The sequence below is a fragment of the Canis lupus genome, chromosome 19 (genome assembly GCF_011100685.1).
Source record: "Canis lupus familiaris isolate Mischka breed German Shepherd chromosome 19, alternate assembly UU_Cfam_GSD_1.0, whole genome shotgun sequence".
NCBI classification, from domain to species: Eukaryota; Metazoa; Chordata; class Mammalia; order Carnivora; family Canidae; genus Canis; species Canis lupus.
Window position 1 is genome coordinate 16,030,196 of NC_049240.1, and position 20,406 is coordinate 16,050,601.

The 20,406-nt window shown below is 33.9% G+C and overlaps 1 protein-coding gene across 1 annotated transcript in view; it reads right to left on the bottom strand.

Moving 5' to 3' along the window:
• The window catches only part of FAT4 (FAT atypical cadherin 4), a 174,415-nt gene that overhangs the window by 65,016 nt on the left and 88,993 nt on the right, over positions 1-20,406 (bottom strand). The window contains exons 3-6 of the mRNA XM_038564709.1: positions 19,162-19,423; positions 17,263-17,613; positions 10,306-11,228; positions 9,450-9,624 (exon numbers count right to left, since the gene is read on the bottom strand). Coding sequence (XP_038420637.1) covers positions 9,450-9,624; positions 10,306-11,228; positions 17,263-17,613; positions 19,162-19,423 — 1,711 coding nt within the window. The remainder of the gene's footprint in view (positions 1-9,449; positions 9,625-10,305; positions 11,229-17,262; positions 17,614-19,161; positions 19,424-20,406) is intronic.

The window sequence follows — 20,406 nt, forward strand, 5'->3', positions numbered from 1 at the left end:
GATATAGTCAAATGCTGGCACATACAAGCATTCAGTAGGCACAGAATGGATAGCATCTAAGGTTTACCACTTTCCATGTTGTATCTATTCCAGTGACTTCCCTAAGAACTAAACTTCTGTATCTATCACCTTACATCTCCACGGGATATTTCATATCTAAAATACACTATATCCAAAAAATAATTCTTGATAATTTATCCTAAAATTCTTCTCTCTTCCCATCTCCAAATTTCCAAAGCAAATATTCTAGGACTTCTGTTTGACTCACCTTTTTTCCTAACTTCTCACACCTCCAATCTCATTATCAAGTCCCACTGACTCAGATTTTAAAAGGGATATGTAATTCCTTCACACCACCTCCACTGTGTCACCTAATTTCAAACACTATGATCTCTCTCAGGGATTGCTGTCATGGTCTTTTAAACACCATTTCTATTTCCGCTCTTGTTTTTCACCACTACCATAAAGCCAGATCTCTTCTCCACAAAATCAGATCTTTCCAAACCCCCTGTCACTTCCTGTCCAAAGTCCTAACAAAGCTTCACCTCTTTCCTTGAACAAAATTAGAGTTCTTTACCCTATCCTGAAATGTTTATGTGATCTAGCTTCCGCCTACCTCATCCTCCAAGACTTTCTCTTTTTCAAGTACTCTTGTTTGATCATCCAGGAACCTCCTGCTGTTCTTTGGGTGTGTTCAACTTGATCCCTGCCTCATTTGCAAGCAACATTATTTACCTAGATCTTTACATTTCACTTTGTTGACTGTACTATCAAAAATAGTACCTCCAGGGACACCTGGGTTGCTCAGTGGTTAAGCATCTACCTTTGGCTCAGAGCATGATCCCGGGTTCCTAGGATCCAGTCCCACATTGGGCTCCCCACAGGGAGCCTGCTTCTCTCTCTGCCTCTCTCTTTGTGTTTCTCATGAATAAATAAATAAAATATTTTAAAAAACCTAGTACCTTCAGTTCCTCACTCTCTTGCCGCTTAACTTGCTCTACTTAATTTCATAGCATCTCATATCACTCCTGGCCTATGTATTACATTTTTTTTATTCTCCTTAGGGACAGAAAATTTTCACTGTTCACCATTGTATCTCCAGTATCTAGAAGAACTGAGCCTGCAGCATAAATATTTTCTGACAAAACAATATCAAGATGCTTGTTACACATTAATATAGCCCATAGCAGCACAGGGGACTCATTGACTGACATCAGAATTCACTTACAAGGTATGTTAAATAGCCTCATGGTTTGATTTTAACAAATACAAAATGACAACTGGCAGGGATAATTGGTAATATTATCATCTTCTACCTGGAAAGCCTAATGGCTTTTTTCCTATAGGAAAGCCTAATAGGAAAGCCTAATGAGTTTTTTTTTATATCTTCTGTTACTTAGCAATTCAATTTGATCAATGGCCAAATTTAAGTCAATTTGCAAAAGATCAATATCGAAATTACTGATTCTAATTTATTTGACTTCACTTAAACATATTTTGAAACATTAATTTATTTGGAAAAAAATAACATTTTGTTCATTAGGAGGTTACAAGGAACAGCATATAAGAAGAGAAGCTTTCTTAAAATTGTGTTTTTGTATATCTATGTTATGCAGAAAATCAGCAAATCCTGCTTCATAAATATACTATATGTGAGTAAGAACTCAGTTGAAAGGCAGAAATCCTTGATATTATTGTTCTTCACTCTATCACTCTTGGTATTCAAGCTCTGACAAATTGCTTATTTTTCCAGGACTCAATTTTCTTGCCTCAAATATAAAGAAAATGGACCAGCTCATCTTCAAAGACTCTCCTGGCTATAAAATTAACATTTTAAGTCAGATTTCTCTAATTTGGGAGTTTTTCATATATAGTTCTCTTTCAAAATCCTTCCATATTACACATTGAATTATAATTTGTTCCCCTATTGTCATGTCACCTTGTTTTACTCCTTTCTCACATACTAATTTAGTTCTTTGCAAGAATAGTGGTAGAAATTAATGATTCACAGATTCTAAATTTACTGATGAGGACAGAAGATTATCTTGAATTAAAAAGATATAGGTATCAGAGACCTGGAAAAATTACTTCTATAGATGTATATCTATTAGAACGGTTTATCAAAACATCAAAATTTCTATAACAAAACTCAAAACAAGTGAATCTTTTCATATTACATTATGTGAAGAGTCATAGGACCTTATTATTAAGCCATGTGAAGCTAAATACCATATGTATGTTATATTTTTTGTAGCTGAAAAGGTGCTTGGGTATTTGAGAGATATGGGAGGCTCAGACTTTTTTGTTTTGAGAAGTCCACATACAAAAGGATTGCCAAATGGTTAACACTTCAAAAGCACATAGTTTTTTCTTATGCAGATTTTGAATTAATGTATCAAATTAAGAAAGGTAAGTGGCACAGCACAGAGTAGGACAAACCCTACCTAGAAACATCTAACAGATAACAGAATTGAATAAGATCCAGAAAGTTCAGGAGAAAGTCATGAGAACATAGCTCAAACAGTATTTTAAGTATTTGAAACTGAATTAAAGCCATAAAATGCTTCAGTGGGCCCTTACATATGACTGCAATTTATCACATCACACTAAACACTCCAGAGCCTTAAACACTTGTGCTGTTTTTCAAAGCAGAGGTCAATTTGAATGACCACAACCAATGTAGCAAAAACTTCTGGAATTTCAGTCATGAGTTTTAAAAGACTGACACTTTTCCTTTTGGTAGGTCCTTTGAAAAATCTGCAAGTGATAAATATGCAAAAATAATCTAAAAGTATGGTAAATAAATATAAAATAACACTTGCATAATAAAATAACATGGTTATGAACTGGTTGCTAATTATCATTTCTCACTCATTAAATCAGTTTTTCATTCAACAAATTTTATTAAGCACCTGTTTTCGGTGTTTTTGGTAATTCATTTCTTAACAAGACTTAGGAAGTTTCTGTTCTACTGGAAAAAGGACAGCTATTGATGGAGTAAACAAAATGCATATAGTCATGTGTTATTTATAAGCATATAGTGTCATATAGTAATTATTGTTAAGATAAAATCACAACAAGGTAAAGTGATAGAGTGACCCTGGAGGGAGGGGATTACATTAGATGAGTGGTCAGATAAGTTGTTTCTGAGGAGTGGACATCTCACCTAGATATAACAACAAAATGACCAAGACATGAATGTGTCTGACCTTAAAAAAAAAAAAAGAAAAGAAAAGAAAAGAAAAGAAAAGAAGAGAAAGAGAAAGAAAGAGAAAGAAAGAAAAAAGGAACACTCCAGATAAGAAGTATATATGCCCAGGGGCAAAAGCAGGAAGGAGAAGGTTGATATTTTTAAACAGGCCAGATTAACTGGCATCAGCAATTTGCAATAAAAGTTTGACAGCTACTCTCCAGAAGCAAGTGGCTGGATTGGTAGCATTTGCTGATTTCTACATGGGAGATACCTTCCACGCTGGCCCATTTCAACCCTTCTAACAGTGTCAGTGATGACACTGAATGAAGAGCTGGGAGGTGACCATGGTTGAACCTGCTCAGTGCTTGATTTGAGGGCAGATGCCTGGTAAAGGCGGCAGTGGTGGGGAGAGATGAGGTCAGATAGGTGGACAGAGGCCAGGTCATTTAATGCCATGTGTCAGCGGTCAGAAATTCAGGCTTTATTCTTAGAAATCACTGAAGGGCTTTTAAGCAACCGATGGGGCATGATGATCTAATTTATAGTTTCAAAGTTCATCAGCTGCTTGTTGGAGAATATACTTAGGGAAGAAAAGTTTGGCAGTTAGGGAGCTATTATATTAGCCCTGGCTTAGACCACTGTGGGGGTAGTGGAAATGAAGAAAGCTGGATAAATATAGGACATTTTTTTATATTTTTTTAAGGCAGAGTCTACCTGTGAATGGACTTGTTCAATGTGGGGTACAGAGAAAGAGAAACAAAGAATGATAAAAACAATTGCAAAATTGTGGACTCAGAGCAATTTATGGAGGGGTAGGGAGGTTGTTAGAGTCAAAAAGTTTTCTTTGACTTTACTGAGTTTGAGACATCCAGGAAATATGCTAATATCAAATGATAAAGGAAGTCATTTTCTTATTTATTTCTGCCAACAAACTTTTCATGTAGAAATTAGTGTATTCATTTTAACAATATGAATATGAAGGTAACTTTTGCAAGGTTATGTAGCTAGGAAATGGAAGAGGCGAGACTTCAACTCCAGTTTAACTACAAGGTTATGTATTTACCTTAGGATATATTTCCATTTTGCAAATTAATTCTCTTAATGTCTTAAGTGTATTGTGTTGGGTTCCCTGATAATTCAGTGCAACTTGCTATATTAAAATCACATTATTTTGTTTATTGCACATATAAGACAATGATAAGGAAAATTCTTATAAGGAAGACTATTTGGGAATAGAATGCCAAAGCATTCTTTAACTGCTTTAAAGTCAGCTGCTCTCTTAAAAGGAACAACATAGTGCTGGGTTCTCTGCAGGACCAACCTTACTGTGCCGAAGGGAAGCTTTCACTTCAAAAAGTTTGTACGTAGTACAATACATATTTCTGGAAGAAAATAACAGTAAGGAATACAGAATGAAGGGAGGTAAATGTAAATCATTTTTAATTCTAGTTAAACAAAATATTATTTTTAATTGGGTTATAGTCTCAACTCATTAAATTATCATTTAATAATTTAAAACTATGGGAAGAATGAGGTAGAATTATTATACTTGTTCTGGTTTTGTTTTTTAGCAGTGTAACATTCAGGCCCACATACATGTGATAGTGTGGTTGTAGCTCATTTTAAGCAGTAGACAGGAGTAGTTAGAGAGTTTCCAGATGTGCTAGTTTATAGCCACACAGTCAGTAAATAAAAATATAATGAGAGTGGAATGCTAATATTTTATCCAAAGAAAATTTGAAGATTTAAAGGGTTGCTTATTTTTTAAATGATAATAATAAAAAATAATAAATAAACCCTGCAGATTCAATTATTGCCATTTTGCCACAGTTGACCCATCCTTGGATTGCCATCAGGTAAGAATTTTTTAAAAGCAAAGGAAAAGTGATTTGTGAGCTGGAATAAAACTGTCAAACTTTCTTTCTTTTTTAGAATACTTTGATATTTTCCTGGTCCTTAGAACTTTGAAAAATTGAAAATAACATGGCATCTGGGATCCAAAAGCTGCCATATTTTTTCTGTTTCCTCGTGTCACCTACCAATTTGACTTTTAAATTAAAGCGCTGAATCTGTATTTTAAATCCTGTGTCAAAACTTCATTGTTGGAATACAGGATTAAATGGCAGATTCTGAAGCCTGATATCTCAAACTCACATTATCCCATAAAAATCGTTTATTTGTAATACCCAAAGTATGCAATCGAATTGAACATAAAATCACAGTCGCATGAGTCTTAATGACTTTAAAAGAATTTAGTCCATCTTCCTACACAATTTCTGATTGTTTTCTACATGATCTATATTAAGTGGTCCTCAGACACCTAACTGAATACTTCTTCAACAGCCTCAGACACACCAGTCTGTTTCAGGGCAACTCAAAAAAAAAAAAAAAAAAAAAAAAAGGACATAAAAATCTGTGCTTTGGGACAAAGTTCAATCAATTCTCTAATTTCCAGGACTGCCAACATGCTGAATCTCATTTAAACCTCCCATCATGCTCCCTAACACTATAATTAAAGCTCTGAATGACAAACTTCCAAATACCTTAGTTTTACTGATAATCTGAATTTCCATAACTCATAGCTCTCCTATCTCAATATTGGGTAGAATCAACACATACTTGGTCTTTTCATTTCTCAGCTAATAACATTAATCCTTCGTAGAAATCAGAGTTATACTTTTATTATTTGTCCTTACATTAAGAATCCCAGGCAGCCCGGGTGGTTCAGTGGTTTGGAGCCGCCTTCAGCCCAGGGCATGATCCTGGAGACTTGGGATCGAGTCCCACGTTGGGCTCCCTGCATGGAGCCTGCTTCTCCCCCTGCCTGTGTCTCTGCTTCTCTCTCTTTCTCTCTGTGTCTCATGAATAAATAAATAAAATCTTAAAAAAAAAAAAAAAAAGAATTCTAGGTCCCTAATCTTCCTCAGGCTCAAGGCTCATGGCTCCAGAAATTCCCACGGTCTGGCTCCCTTGATTCCTGCACAGTCTGTGCATTTAGAACGATGTTCTGTTGAATCTCCTCATGAATGTTCCTAGCAGGCTCATTCACTCATGTCTGTTAGAAGAAAACAATTTTAGCTCTATCATTTCAAGTTCTTTCTTTCTTTTCTTTTCTTTCTTTCTTTCTTTCTTTCTTTCTTTCTTTCTTTCTTTCTTTCTTTCTTTTTTCTTTCTTTCTTTCTTTCTTTCTTTCTTTCTTTCTTTCTTTCTTTCTTTCTTTCTCTTTCTTCTTTCTCTCTTCCTAATGAAATGTCTCTTTATATTGCCATTTTGATGGAGAAACAGAACCACAAGTAGTGATTAAACTTGCTGCTCATTCCACAAAATATTCCTTAACTATGATTCGGCTGAACTACAGTTTTAAAAATCTGTGGTTTTTTTTGAATGGTGAAACACTTAATAAGAGTATATTCTTTAGAAGTTTGAAAAGAAAGCTCTGCTACAAATAAAAAGCTTTCTAAGGTAGTAAAGTATAAAATGAAATTTAATGTGAACTGCAATTTAAAAGTTGTTTTAACAAATGCATGTATACATCTTTTAATAAGAATATTTTTTAAAATATTTTATTCATTTATTCATGAGAGACAGAGAGAGAGAGGCAGAGACAAAGGCAGAGGGAGAGTCAGGCTCCCTGTGGGGAGCCTGATACTCTTAATGTAAGGACAAATAATAAAAGTATAACTCCCTGTGGGGAGCCTAAATGCAAGCTCTGGCCCAGAAGTCTGAACCATACTCTGCCACATGGCTGTGTAATTCTGAGCAAATTATTTAACCATTCTGAGTTTGGGTTTACTGTAAGTAAAATCAAAATAATACATTAAGTCTTTGAGATGATAAAACTGATTTGTAGAAACAGGTTAATGTCTGTAAAACCTGGTATACTGCAGGACATAGATGGTCGTACATCAAAAAACAAACAAACAACAAAAACACAACATTCTCTTTCTCTTCACAGTATCTTCCACCCCCCTTGACTGCATATACACACAAAAATAATTTAAATTCTCAAAATTATGTGGTTGAAAATAGGCACTCTTGTCTACATGGTTACATTCCTTCTCTGCAGTGGCTTTTGACTTAGAATGTTCCAAAATACAAATCTTCTGATGGAGAACTTGTGGGCTGTGTCTGCCCACCCCAGATCACCCTGTACTGCACCCATAACTCTCACAATCACATCCTGCTTCCCATCTGGGGATGACTTCCATGTGACACACCTTCTGTGCAGCAATTTTTATAGTGACTCGTGCCTTAGCAAACTAGATTTTTGGTCCTGGTTTCTCCTCCCCCACTTTACTTCCACAAAGGCTATGTTTTCATGTGTGCCTAGAATTGATCACACATTTTCAATACTAACCGGAGAGGGAAGCTAAGACTGGGATGTTTTAGTAATAAAACCTTGGTTCTAAATACCTGACTACCAGTTTCTACTCAGTATTATCCTCTTTTCTTTCCAGGTGACTCTTGAAATACTGAATTGATATGAGCAGAATGGTAATGGCTGCATTTTTTACATGGGGATGCTTACCCTTTTGCCTACTAACCATGAAGCACAATACTGACTACACATATCATAAAACATGTTTCAGATCAAGTTTTATGTGGTTACCATATTCATCATTCCTCAGAATTTTATAGTTTGCATAAAATGTAACATGGTCATTCACACATATTAAAAAATATACAAAGAATATTGTTTTCTCTGTAGGCAATAGTCTCAGATAATTACACTCCCAAAAGTAAATAGCAAATAATATATGAGCCCCCTCAATAAACTCACAATTGTTCTTCTGTATCAGTATCCACACAGCTACATAAATATATATATATTATAATCATAAATATATATAATTGTATATTTATGCACACACGTGCACACACAATTGTATATGATTTTAATCATTTGAGGTTTCAAGTGTGCCTTGGCTTAAAACAATTTCAACAAATTTTTAAACACTGTCAACATTATCATTATCAAATTCTTCAATACTTAAATAATAAGTTGTGACTATTTTTTTAAAGTTTTATTTATTTATTTATTTATTTATTTATTTATTTATTTATTTATTTGAAAGGGAAGGCAGAGAGAGGGAGAGAGAAAGATAGAGAAACCCAGGCAGACTTTTGGAGCCTGACGTGGGGTTTGATCTCATGATCTTGAAATCACAACCTGAGCCGAAATCAACAGTCAGACATTTAACCAATTGTGCCACTCAGGTGTCCCACTCTGACTATCTTTATAAACGAATGTCGCATAGTATAATGTTTCATAATTCATTAATACCTCTGGAAATCAATGATTAGTCCATTCATTCAATCATTTATTCAACAAATAATTAAGCAATATATACTTTCTTCAAGGTATAAAGTTTCTTTGACAAATTTTTAATTAATTCAATTTTGAATTAGAAGTTTCAGTGTTCACAGAGTCAGCATATGCAAAACAAAATAATGGTAAATCTTTTTTTAATAGATTGTTTTTGTACTACCCGCTATACAACTTTGCATGATTATTCTTTCCAGACATTAAAAGCTAACTAACGTGTACTGTTTTTCATTATTTCTATGGTAGTCCATTACACTGCCAACTCAATGAGAAATGCTGGGCTCTCACTGATACTCTTTTTTGGAGCTCTGTAGAGCTTCAAAAATGCCAATTACAAGGTCAGCCCGGGTGGCTCGGTGGTTTAGTGCCGCTTTCAGCCCAGGGCCTGATCCTGGAGACCCCGGATCAAGTCCCACATCAGGCTCTCTGTATGATGCCTGCTTCTCCCTCTGCCTGTGTCTCTGCCTCTCTCTCTGTCTCTATGAATAAATAAATAATCTTAAAAAAAAATGCCAATTACAGCTACGTACAAAACCTAGGGACTAAGGAAGTGAAACCCTTGACCCACTCTATTATCTCCAGGACCAGTTAGAACCATTTGGATGTTTTCAAAGCTTAAGGTACTTGAAATGCCTCACAGCTCAAGTGGTAAAGTATCAGGTCATCCTCAAAGGTACTCAGATGGCTTACTTGGCAAGGATGCATTTTGTCTTATAGGAATAGAGATCTGTTTGTAATGTACTCAAGCCCTTACCACTTACATATTTATACACAAATTTCACAAAGTGATATATGGGCTATAAATCATATATATACAATCAGAGCTCCAAGGATTAGTACATTTCAGCAAATATTTAATTTCATGGTAGACAAATATACTTTCATTTATTTATATTGTGAAGAGATTCTTCACAACCAGACAGGACTTACCTGAATCTGTAGCTGTGACCATCAAAACAAAGTGTGCCTTTGTTTCACGGTCCAAACTCTGTATTACTCGAAGTTCTCCACTAGCTGAGAGAGTAAAAGCATTGTCTTCATTACCACCAAATAGAACATATGAGAGTTTGCTATTAGAACCTTGATCATCGTCTCTTGCCACCACCTATAGGAGAGAACAAGACATGCTGGAATGTATGTAAAACTAACAAGGTCTACCACAGAGTAAAATATACCATTAAAAATAATGACATAGAGTCTTATATTTAAAAAAAATATTTAAAATATTTAAAAATATTTTTTAAAAATCCACAGACATGTTTTTAAGTTTCAAGCAAAAAATTTAAAAAATGATACAATGTGGTATATATATTTTTTTCTTTTTTTGTAAAAATATGTTTAAAACCAAAGCATCGTGTTTTTGGAAGGTTTCCCAAAATTTATGACAGCGGTATCATCTAGGTAGTTGGATTTGTGAAAAGGGAAGCTGAGAATAATGTTTGTAACAAAGTTTTAAAACTTTAATATCATTTTATTTTCTCACTATGTTTAGATATTACTGCTACAGTGAAACAACTTTAAACACAAATATATAAATGTGTGAAAATGAGTACACATAAAAGAACATAATAGAAATGCAATATTTTAATCTATGAGTAAATCAATAGGTTCTTAGGTATAATTTTCATACAACTTTCCTTTTCAAGATTTGCTATATCTGCAGCCAAGCATTTATGGAAGGAATGAAGAAGAGGGAGGTGAAGCATGAACAGCGTAGGAGAGGGCAGATTATCAAATTAGAGGTCTTATAGTGAACACAATATTTGTTCAATTTAAATATACTGACCTGAAGAATTGTTCTGGGAAGTGTCCCTAAATTCTCAGGGACATTTACAGAATACGGAGATAGCTCAAACATGGGAACAAAATCATTAATATCCAGTAGAACAATGTTGACAGTGGTGGTATCAGTTCTGGGGGTACTGCCCCGATCTGTTGCCTGAACAGTTAAAGAGTAAGTAGGAGTTTTTTCCCTATCCAAAGGCTTAGCCACAGTGATGGCACCTGTGACAGAGTCGATCCGAAATTCCTGATTGGCATTACCATCAATGATGCCATAGCGAACCTGTCCATTTGTACCTTCATCTCCATCTGCTGCATATACTTGTATTATATCTGTCCCAGTAAGTGTGTTCTCATTAATCTCCACTTTATACAAGGCTTGCATAAAAACAGGGTTGTTATCATTGATGTCAAGTACCATAACTACAACCTCTGTAGACGAAGAGAGAGCTGGTTGACCTTTGTCTGTAGCCACCACTGTTAGAGTATAATTAGAAACCTCTTCTCTGTCCAGTTCTCCAGTGAGCCTCACTTCACCATCAATGGTCCCAATACTGAACTTGTTTCCCAAAGGGTTCAGCAGAGTGTACTCAATATAGCTGTTTGGGCCGCTGTCTGGGTCTGTGGCTTGAGCTTTGAAAACAATAGTATCAATAGGTGTGTTTTCAGGAATGTATGTCAATTTAGGGGAAAGAAATGCTGGTGGATTATCATTTACATCCAACAAAATAATGGAGACGTGGGCAGTGCTTGTGAATCTGGAGGCCGGAAGCTGTGGCAGGTCATGCACCTGAACCACCAGGTTGTAGAAGGACTGACTTTCCCGATCCAAACTTTTAAGGACTTTCAGTACACCATTCTTGTCAACTGTAAACTGGCTGAGGCTATCACCTGAAGCAATGCTAAAAGCCAATTGGGAGTTGATGCCTGAAATGAAAGGGAAAAAAATTACATTTTCTTGAATGTGTGCTGTACAGAAACAAATCACACCAAAAATTCTGACATAAAACTTTGCATATTTGATATATGATGGCCCAAACACCCCTAATGGATGATTTAGCTGCAGTTAATTGTTTGGTAAGTAATACATCGTGTAATTCTTTGCCTGTTAACTTTTGATGGGAAAAGATGTTTACAGTCTGGTAAATGAATGATCTATATACTGCTTGCTATTTGCTATGACATAGAAATGTTAAATTACAAAAATAATGAGGAGAAAAGTATTCCAGAGGGCGGATATTTTTCTACGCATTTCCATATTGTTATCACATAGTTCCTGAGGATTCAACATTAACAGTGCCACATTCTATACTGTTAGCCAAACATTTAGAACTTCAGTAATTTATTGAGGCCGACACCAATTTTCAGAGTAGGGCAATAAAATTTTCTGATGTATGGCATTAGTCATGGATGTTTTAAGTCTACTTTTACGTTTCTTGTCAAAACCAATAAATACTTTTTAATTCTTATTAAGCATCTGGCTAATGGCCTTTGTGAAAATAATTCTCTCTCAGATTTTATTATGTACATTTAATGTATTTTAAAAGTATTCTTTGAAGGAAATGTTAGCAGTAAAATTATACATAAAAGAATGCAAATATAAATGCTTACATTATTATTGGGCTATATTTAGATACTATTTTATCTATTTTCGTAGGATCGTGTGTCCCTTTTTAATTGTAATAAATAATATATAATTTCTCATCTCAGAAAATGATTGCAGAGAATATTCTAATAAAAGTGATGTGGAGAGTGGATTGGCCAATTTTTTTTAGTAAATAATTTAAAACCAAATAACAGATACACAGTGAAAACCAAAAGAAAACTCTGATTTCTTGCCACAGAATAGTGTTTTCTTCACTTGCGCATAATAACATGTACATTTTTATATCTTATCCTAAAGATGCTGGGACCCTGTAGGATATTATAAGTGTTGCTAAGAAACATTGTGCCTCTAGATAATTCTTTCTTAATAAAGATTTTATACTCTGAGATTTTATGCTAGGGAAAATCTGTTGCATTACATTAATTGCTTACAAACAGTTCCTGTATTTCTGAGGTGAATTTAAACTATTGAGGCATCAGGGATACCTGGCTGGCTCAGTCAGTAGAACGGGCCACTCTTGATCTCAATTTTGAGTTTGAGCCCAATGTTGGTTGTAGAGATTACTTAAAATCTTTTTTTAAAAAGTTTTAAGTAAACTGTTTATGTGTCAGAAATGATGTCCACTCTGTGACAAGGGTCTTCTAGAACGATTTAATCACTCTGCTTCTTTTTTCTTGCAAAAACTCTTTCTCAGGATTCTATGACTAGAGTTAGCCTTTACCTTTTCTTGAAGTTTGTCAGGTTCCTTACAGAGGCAAATTTGACTAGAGTAATGGAATTTTCTTTTCTCCTAGGTAAGGTTTGCCTCCTCTTTAAAAAAAAAAAAAAGCTAGAACTACTCTTTTCCTGTGATTTTAAAGTCTTTATATAATATCCTTTGTCTGTATGTTGCTACAGAGAAGAAATATTTATGAAAATAATTTTCAGACACTGGCTTATTCACAAAAATTTTTCAGATGAACAAGGTTTGAGCAGATCTTTAAAAAGGTAAGAATCTCCCCTCATTATGAGCATGGCTTATAATCTTTATAGTTTATTTTAAACTATTCACAAGTGAACGAAGCCATGTAAAGTTCAGAATAATTAGTACTCTGAAGATCAGGAAAAATATGAATAAATAAAGCTAATGGAGGCCACAGGTCAATTTACCAGCAGGAGATAAGAGGATTTTAAGATCTGGATTGAAAAAGGTCAACAGCCTACTCCAACCCTTGACTTAAAATTCCACAGGAATGAGGAAAAAAAAAGTTCCATCATCTGGTGCAAATAAAATTTCCATCAATTGGTGCAATTAATGGAGATTTTACATAGATAATTATATATATATATGTATATATTTTTTACAAAGATAATCTGTATATATATAATATTATATATATCCTTAGAAAGAAATTTAATTTAAACTATATAATATTATATATTATTATGCAAAAATATATTTTTAATATATTTAGGTCAAATTACTAAGGAAATTTTCTGCATTTTTTATGGCTAAATCCATCAGTAAATATTGAATTCCTATTCTTTGAGGCACAAATTCAGACCCAATTATTACTGAGAAAAAGTTATGAAAACATCTGGATAAAATAATACCAGCAAGCAGAGATATAAAATTTATTTCTGTGAAAGTATATAAAATCTTTCATGCCCAAGATCAAAAGAAATTAGAAAAACTGATAAAATTACACATGGTTACAAAGTGATAGCCTAGGACTTCTACATAAATCAATTGGAATGCAAGCAATTAAATCAAGGATCTGAACACCCTAGGTCCACAGTGTTTGCTGCTTCCTTGAGTAAATAACTAAATTTCAGAGGCAAAAAGAACATGATACCAAGACTTTATAGCCTCTTTATAAACAGCAGAGCAGCCTCTTTTTTAAGGGAAAAGAGGTTAGTGGAGTAGGTTGGTGGGATAATAACTATTAAACTTAAGCAGACTTAGGAAAAAAGAAAACTTTGATTTTATATTCAAATTCAAAATGACAGATATACATATTAGATAACATTACAATGAACTCACAATAACAATCATCTTCCATAAACATAAAAATATAACAACTTTTGCACAGAATACTGCAACCCCATTGAAGCAACGGCTCTCATGTCAGGAACTTCATGTATCCTTACTGAAGCAATTACAGACCACAAAAGCCGCCTAAATTTACTTTACTGAAAAGAAAAGGACTTTTCATTTCTGACAAATCTAAGTGGCTTTGGGCATGTGCTCTACAGCTAGAAAATAGATGTGGATAGATAGAAACTCGAAATTCTCCCTAAACATTTGTAGTATCCTAAAAAATAGAGAGGTTAGACCATTTGTTTTTCTCTGTTCTTTGCATCAAATATTCACATCATGAAACAGTACATACATTATTTTAAAATTCTGTAATTTTACCCATAAGCATTGGGATTTGAATTTAGTGGGGTTTTATAGCCCACCAGGTCTTTAAACTTAAAGCTGTTCATATTTCTAACCGCTTATGTTCAATGTTCTGAAAGTGGTTTGGTCACATGATTCTTTCTGGCAGTTTTATTGTTTGTGTGTGGTTCTATTGGGTTTTTTTTTTTTTTTAATTTCAATCTCAAGAATAATTTAGTTCCATGAAATATAGCACATAACTAAAGGTATAAGGTTCTGTTATGCAATGTGTGTATTTATTCATAGTCCATAAACGTTGTCTAATTATGCTACAATGAGCTAGCATTCGTCAACTTATCACACAACTGTAACACACAGAATTGCTTCAGACAGCATTCAGCTTTATAGAGCAGTCACAACAAGGTCATCAAGTCACTGGAATATGAAACTCCTTTCATTTGAATGACCTGCAGTTGTACCAAGCATAGACAGGTTAACTTATTCAGCAATAATTACCATTGCATTATTCTCAAAACACTCTGTGATTCCAAATATTTTGAAGAACATACAAATTTATTTTTAGAATAACAACATAATAATTATCAAAGCCAGTATATTTCCATGAAGTTCAGTTTTTAATATTTGCCTCAATATACTTTTTAAACTAATACAAAGAAGCCTTGAAATTAATATATATACACTATTTATCTTGTGAAAATAATGAAGATATTTGACCTATGCTTATTAAAAGCTTCTGTAACCAAAATTTTACATTGAACTCTGAAAGAATCTATAGACAACAGAAAATATTAATTTTATTTTTACATAAATTTCTTCAGATGACAATATTTCCTCAATCAGGAACTTTTTGGTTCTTTTGATCAGAGATTATGATGAATTTGTTATTTTTTTTAAGTCTAAATAATACTGTTTGTGAACTACTTTGAGAACTATTCAGTGTGACCAAGTTGGCAATTTTAAGCAAACAAGGCTACCCTCGTACAGTCTTATCATTATCCTAGAATTTCAGAAAGAATAGGAAACATGTCCTATATTTTAGGTCAAGGTACAGGAAATTACACTGATAAAAGTATTCAAAACTAAAACAATGGAAAAATGTAGCTTGACACTTTTTACCCAACACAAACACAATCAAAGGGGAAAAATGCATGAAAAGTAAATTGAAGTCAATGGTTAATGTATGTCTATGCATGTGTTTGTGGAATATTCCAGCAAGTTTTTACAAAGTTTCTTATTTGCAGTTTTTCAATTCCCAATATTTGAAGGTATAGGATAAATAAAATTTAGTTCAGAGGAACACACAATCCTATGAAACAATGGTCTCTTTCTAATGCATAATAAATAAATCACAAAGAAACATGGCAGAAAATACTTCACTACAGAAAAGTCAGGACCAGTCTGACTGGTCAAAGGACAAATGAGATATTCATACCCAGGGAGCAGATAAACTAATTAATGTTATAATAGAGAAATCAACTCCCAAAATAGAGACTAAGCTCAATTGTATATAAAAGTCTAATTAGAGCCAATCACTGAGCTGGGCTGATGCACAGGAAAAAGAGTGAGCAATGTCTTAGGCCAAGACTGGTTACATACTTCATATGCTACACACGTCAGTTATTCTTTTTATTAACAATAGTAGTAGTACTAGTATTACAGATACATCTATTTTAGATATATTCTTGAAAACAATGTTAACTACTTGAACATAAAAGGGGGAAACCTAAAAATGCACTTAATGAATTCTAAAGAAAGTATTTCCAATTTTGTGTGTTGAAACATATATAAAATACTGTGCTTTTGCTTCTTGTATCTTTCTCGGGGACACTTGTAGACAATCCTGAAAGGAAACTTAAGTATAGAGGAGAATGTTGAGATAGAGTGGTATTCCAAAATTACTTTAATCATCCAAGTCAGTTAGAATCAGGAAATTCTAAATTAAGGTTGATATGTGTATGTCACTAGGCATATCCTCAGGCTAGAGGCTTATTTCCTTTTTAAAGTTCTGTCTCATGTTTTCTCAAGAGATAGGACATTTAACTCATCCAATAAAAGTGGAAACAAGGTATTAACTTTCCAAAGAGTTCAGTTAAAGACTGATAATCTTCACAATGTTATCTCTGGTGCTGTATTATCCGATATGTGTATTTACAAAACACGTCTTAGAAGAATGGCCAGGACAGTTATATTTTATTTTATTTTTTGAGAGTTCCATTTTAAAAGAAAGTTTGTCAAATGCTTTTGCAATAAATAAAATCAAACACATGTGAACTCTAGATTTAAGACAAAATCTCAATTTGATTATAGCATAATTTTTTTAAAGATTTTTTTTTATCCATTCATGAGAGAGAGAGATAGAGAGAGAGGGAGAGACACAGGCAGAGGGAGAAGCAGGCTCCATGCAGGGAGCCTGACATGGGACTCGATTCCAGGTCTCCAGGATCACGCCCTGGGCTAAAGGCAACCCTAAACCTCTGAGCCACCCGGGTTGCCCTGCTTATAGCATAAATTAAAGACATCTGAGACTGTCCTTTAAATCAAAGCATCAAACCTTGCTAGAATACTATTAGAACACTTCAGTCAGAAGTATAAAATTAATTGTGCATTCTTTAAGTATTTTTTAAGATGCTGGTTTTCTTTTGCTTCCAAATTTTATCCTTTCTATGTTAAAATAATATATGTAAACAAATATTTTTATTAATCTGACAGAAACCTAGTAAAAAACTCTTATGACTTCTACATTATTAAGCTGTGATGCTATAAAAAAGGAACATACAGTTTATAGAATGGTAACAACACATACTGTGTAACTATTATAAATAAGAATTTAACTGAAAAAACAATTTTTTAATCCTCTATAGTTAAATCATAATTCTGCGCCTGTTTATGAAAACCGAACACAGTAAATAAATATAATATAAATCTGAGGACATTTTAAATAAATTTTTAAGTATATAAAATAAAGTACGTACCATCATCTGCATCGGTAACATTAAACACAAGAACAGTAGATCCTAGAGGTAGATTCTCCATTAAAGATGTGCTATACGAATTTAAGCTGAAAATAGGTGGGTTATCATTTACATCTAGCACATTAAAATAAACCCTAATGGTTGTAAATTGTCCTCCACCATCTTCAGCTCGAACAGTGAGGATATAATATTGCTGTGCTTCATAATCTAATACTCGAGTCAAGTTAAAGACTCCAGTAACTGGATTCAGGAAAAATATGCCATCTTCATCATCTTCATTCACAATATATGTAATTTCTCCATTCACACCAGAGTCATCATCTGTAGCTAAAATAGCTGCTACCAAAGAACCTATCAAAAAATAAATTAATAGTCTAAAATTAATGGGATAAAGGTATTACTAAGAGACTATGTAAAGACACCAACAAATTTTATTTGTACAGTAAAATATATTAACTAGAGTCACTATGAAAATACGGTGAATACGACATTCTGCAGATTTCTACATTAACACTGATACCAACCTTCCCAAATATTAACAAAATATATAGCATATTAAACACTCAGTAAATTTTATGTTGCAATGTAAAAGTTCTGGAGAAATAATACTACTTCTGACACTATTTTTCTGCCTGGCACTACCAATTTATGAACATATTGGTGATCACAGTGAACATATATTCGGCCCACTGCTAGTATCAGGAAGTAGGGGTTCCACGCAAAAATGCAGACTTATGCTCAGGGGATATCACCTGATAGCTCATATGGTCATTGCTATAATTAAGGCAGAAATAAATGTGATGATAATTTCATGAAGGACATGCACAACTTATGTTGGGGACTGAAATGAAAACTGCAGTGAGAAGTAGTCTATAAATATTTAATTTCTTTGTCAAATGAGTTTCTGTAACATATGTCTTATTACGCAAAATCATTCCAAATGTAATTCGGAATAAAATTTAAATCTTAGATAAGAATTTCCAATAATGGAAATGAAGCACACACACACCAGAAATATGGATATTTAGTACTCAAACTCAACAATCACAACATAATATGTTCAGAGAGGCAAGCTGACAATTCAGGATTGAGATTCTACTAACACTTATTGAGTACATGCTCATTCCCAAGCCCCATGTCAGCACACTATGACATATTCTCTAAATTAATCTTTACCCTAATTCTAACAGGAATTATTGTTTCCATTTTACAGAAGGTAAAATTGAAGCTAAGAGGAATGAATTACTTTCCCTGGGCCACACAGGTTCTAAGTGTCAGAGCTAGTATATTCACAGATTTTCATGTGCTTTTCTTTTTGTTTTGTATACATAACACTATAATCATATATACATTTTTATAATATCTATTTATTTTAAATCTTTGTAACCAATTAAAATATGTTAAAAATAAAGGTGCAGTCCTGTCTTGCAAATGCCTTTCTGAAGTACACTAATTCAGAATGGATGCAGAGGTAGCAAAGTACAATATATTATGTGACCAGTTTTTTCAGAAGTCGGCATTTAGAGATCACATTAACACATAAAATGTTTAAATGGGCTGTAAAATATCACAGAGTATAAATTGGAAAAACAAAGTATCAAAACTGTTGTTGCCAGAAAAATGAACTCATCACAAATACTTATCAGAAACAGAAATACTTAAAGTGTAATCAGTAATCAGATGAATTGCTAACCTCATTTGTTCTCAAAAGTAGCAATTTGTTTGGGAATTGTATGAAAGATGGTTGATTAACAGACAAAACTATCAAGCACATATATTTTTATACCTAGCAGCATATGGTAAAAACTAGTCACTAATTAAAAGCAGTCAAAAACACACAGTCCATAATTGTAGTCAAAGTGATCTTTGCAAAATATACTTAAGGTGTGTTCCACCTACCTGGGGTTGTATCTTCTGGGATGTCAAAAGAGTACACAGGCCTGGAGAACTTGGGTGTGTGGTCATTCACATCACTGACAGTGATATTAATTCTCATATCTGAGGATTGAAGACCATCATCTGCCCGAACCAGCAAAGAATATTTGGAACGGCGTTCCCTGTCCAACCGTTTGGTTGCTATCAGATCTCCAGATTCAGGGTCAATGCGGAAACTGTCATCAGCTCCACTAATGATGGTGTATGTGACCAGAGCATTTGCCCCCTGAGAAAAGACCCATAATTGAATAGAACAGTACGAGTATTCCTTATGTTGAGTATATCTGACAAGGTGAGGCTTTTGGCTTTACTTTATAAGTATTAAAAGATTTCAAGAGATAACCAAAGTAGTACATTACAGTCTTTCATCACTCATCCGTTAAATAAGGTAGAAAATCGCAGCTGTCAGTATTAGCTATATATTTTTTTAAACTCATAAAATATACACATAGAAAGGAGTCAAGTTGTCGCTATCGAAAATGCAAATGACACTGACTACTATTAACGACATAGCCAGAAGATTTGCCATGGGCTGGCTCAGTGCCAGGCACTGTGACAACACTATGCATGTATCATCTCACTTCAAGTCACAACTCCGTGAGGTGCCATTTCACCAATGAAGATGCTGGGTTCTGAGATGCTAGTTAACTCACACATTGTCACACTGCAAGTGTTAGTGTGGATTTCAAACCCACATCCTCCTAACTTTGAGCTCATGGTCTTTCTGATTCAGCATGAGAAGGTAATTAAATGAGGCAACTGCTAAATGGAGAAGGCTTCCAATAAGCACCATAAGAACCAAGAAGAGAAATTGTTTTGAGTTGATTTCTTTAGGGAAGATAATAAAGGAGGGTATGTATGGAACTGAATTGGGGTTTGTAGTTTTGTTTTTTTTTTGTTGTTTTGTTTTGTTTTTTTAAGCAAAGACTGAGGAAACATTTGAGTTTAAACAGAAGTACAGAGGAAAAGAGAATTATATGTTTGGTTTACTCACTGTTAAACAGTCTGTTAGAGTGGAGAGTTTAAATGATTAGTAGAAGAAGGTCAAACTAAAATGTTAGGTTATTGGTATATTTTTGAGAATCTCAACTGCAACACAAACCGCCTTGAATTTTATGTCCAAGAAAACACTAATCTTGTTTTAACTGGAAGCAATCCTTCAAGGCTCTCAATAACGTACGAGTAACTAGAATGGGGAGAGCCCAAAGA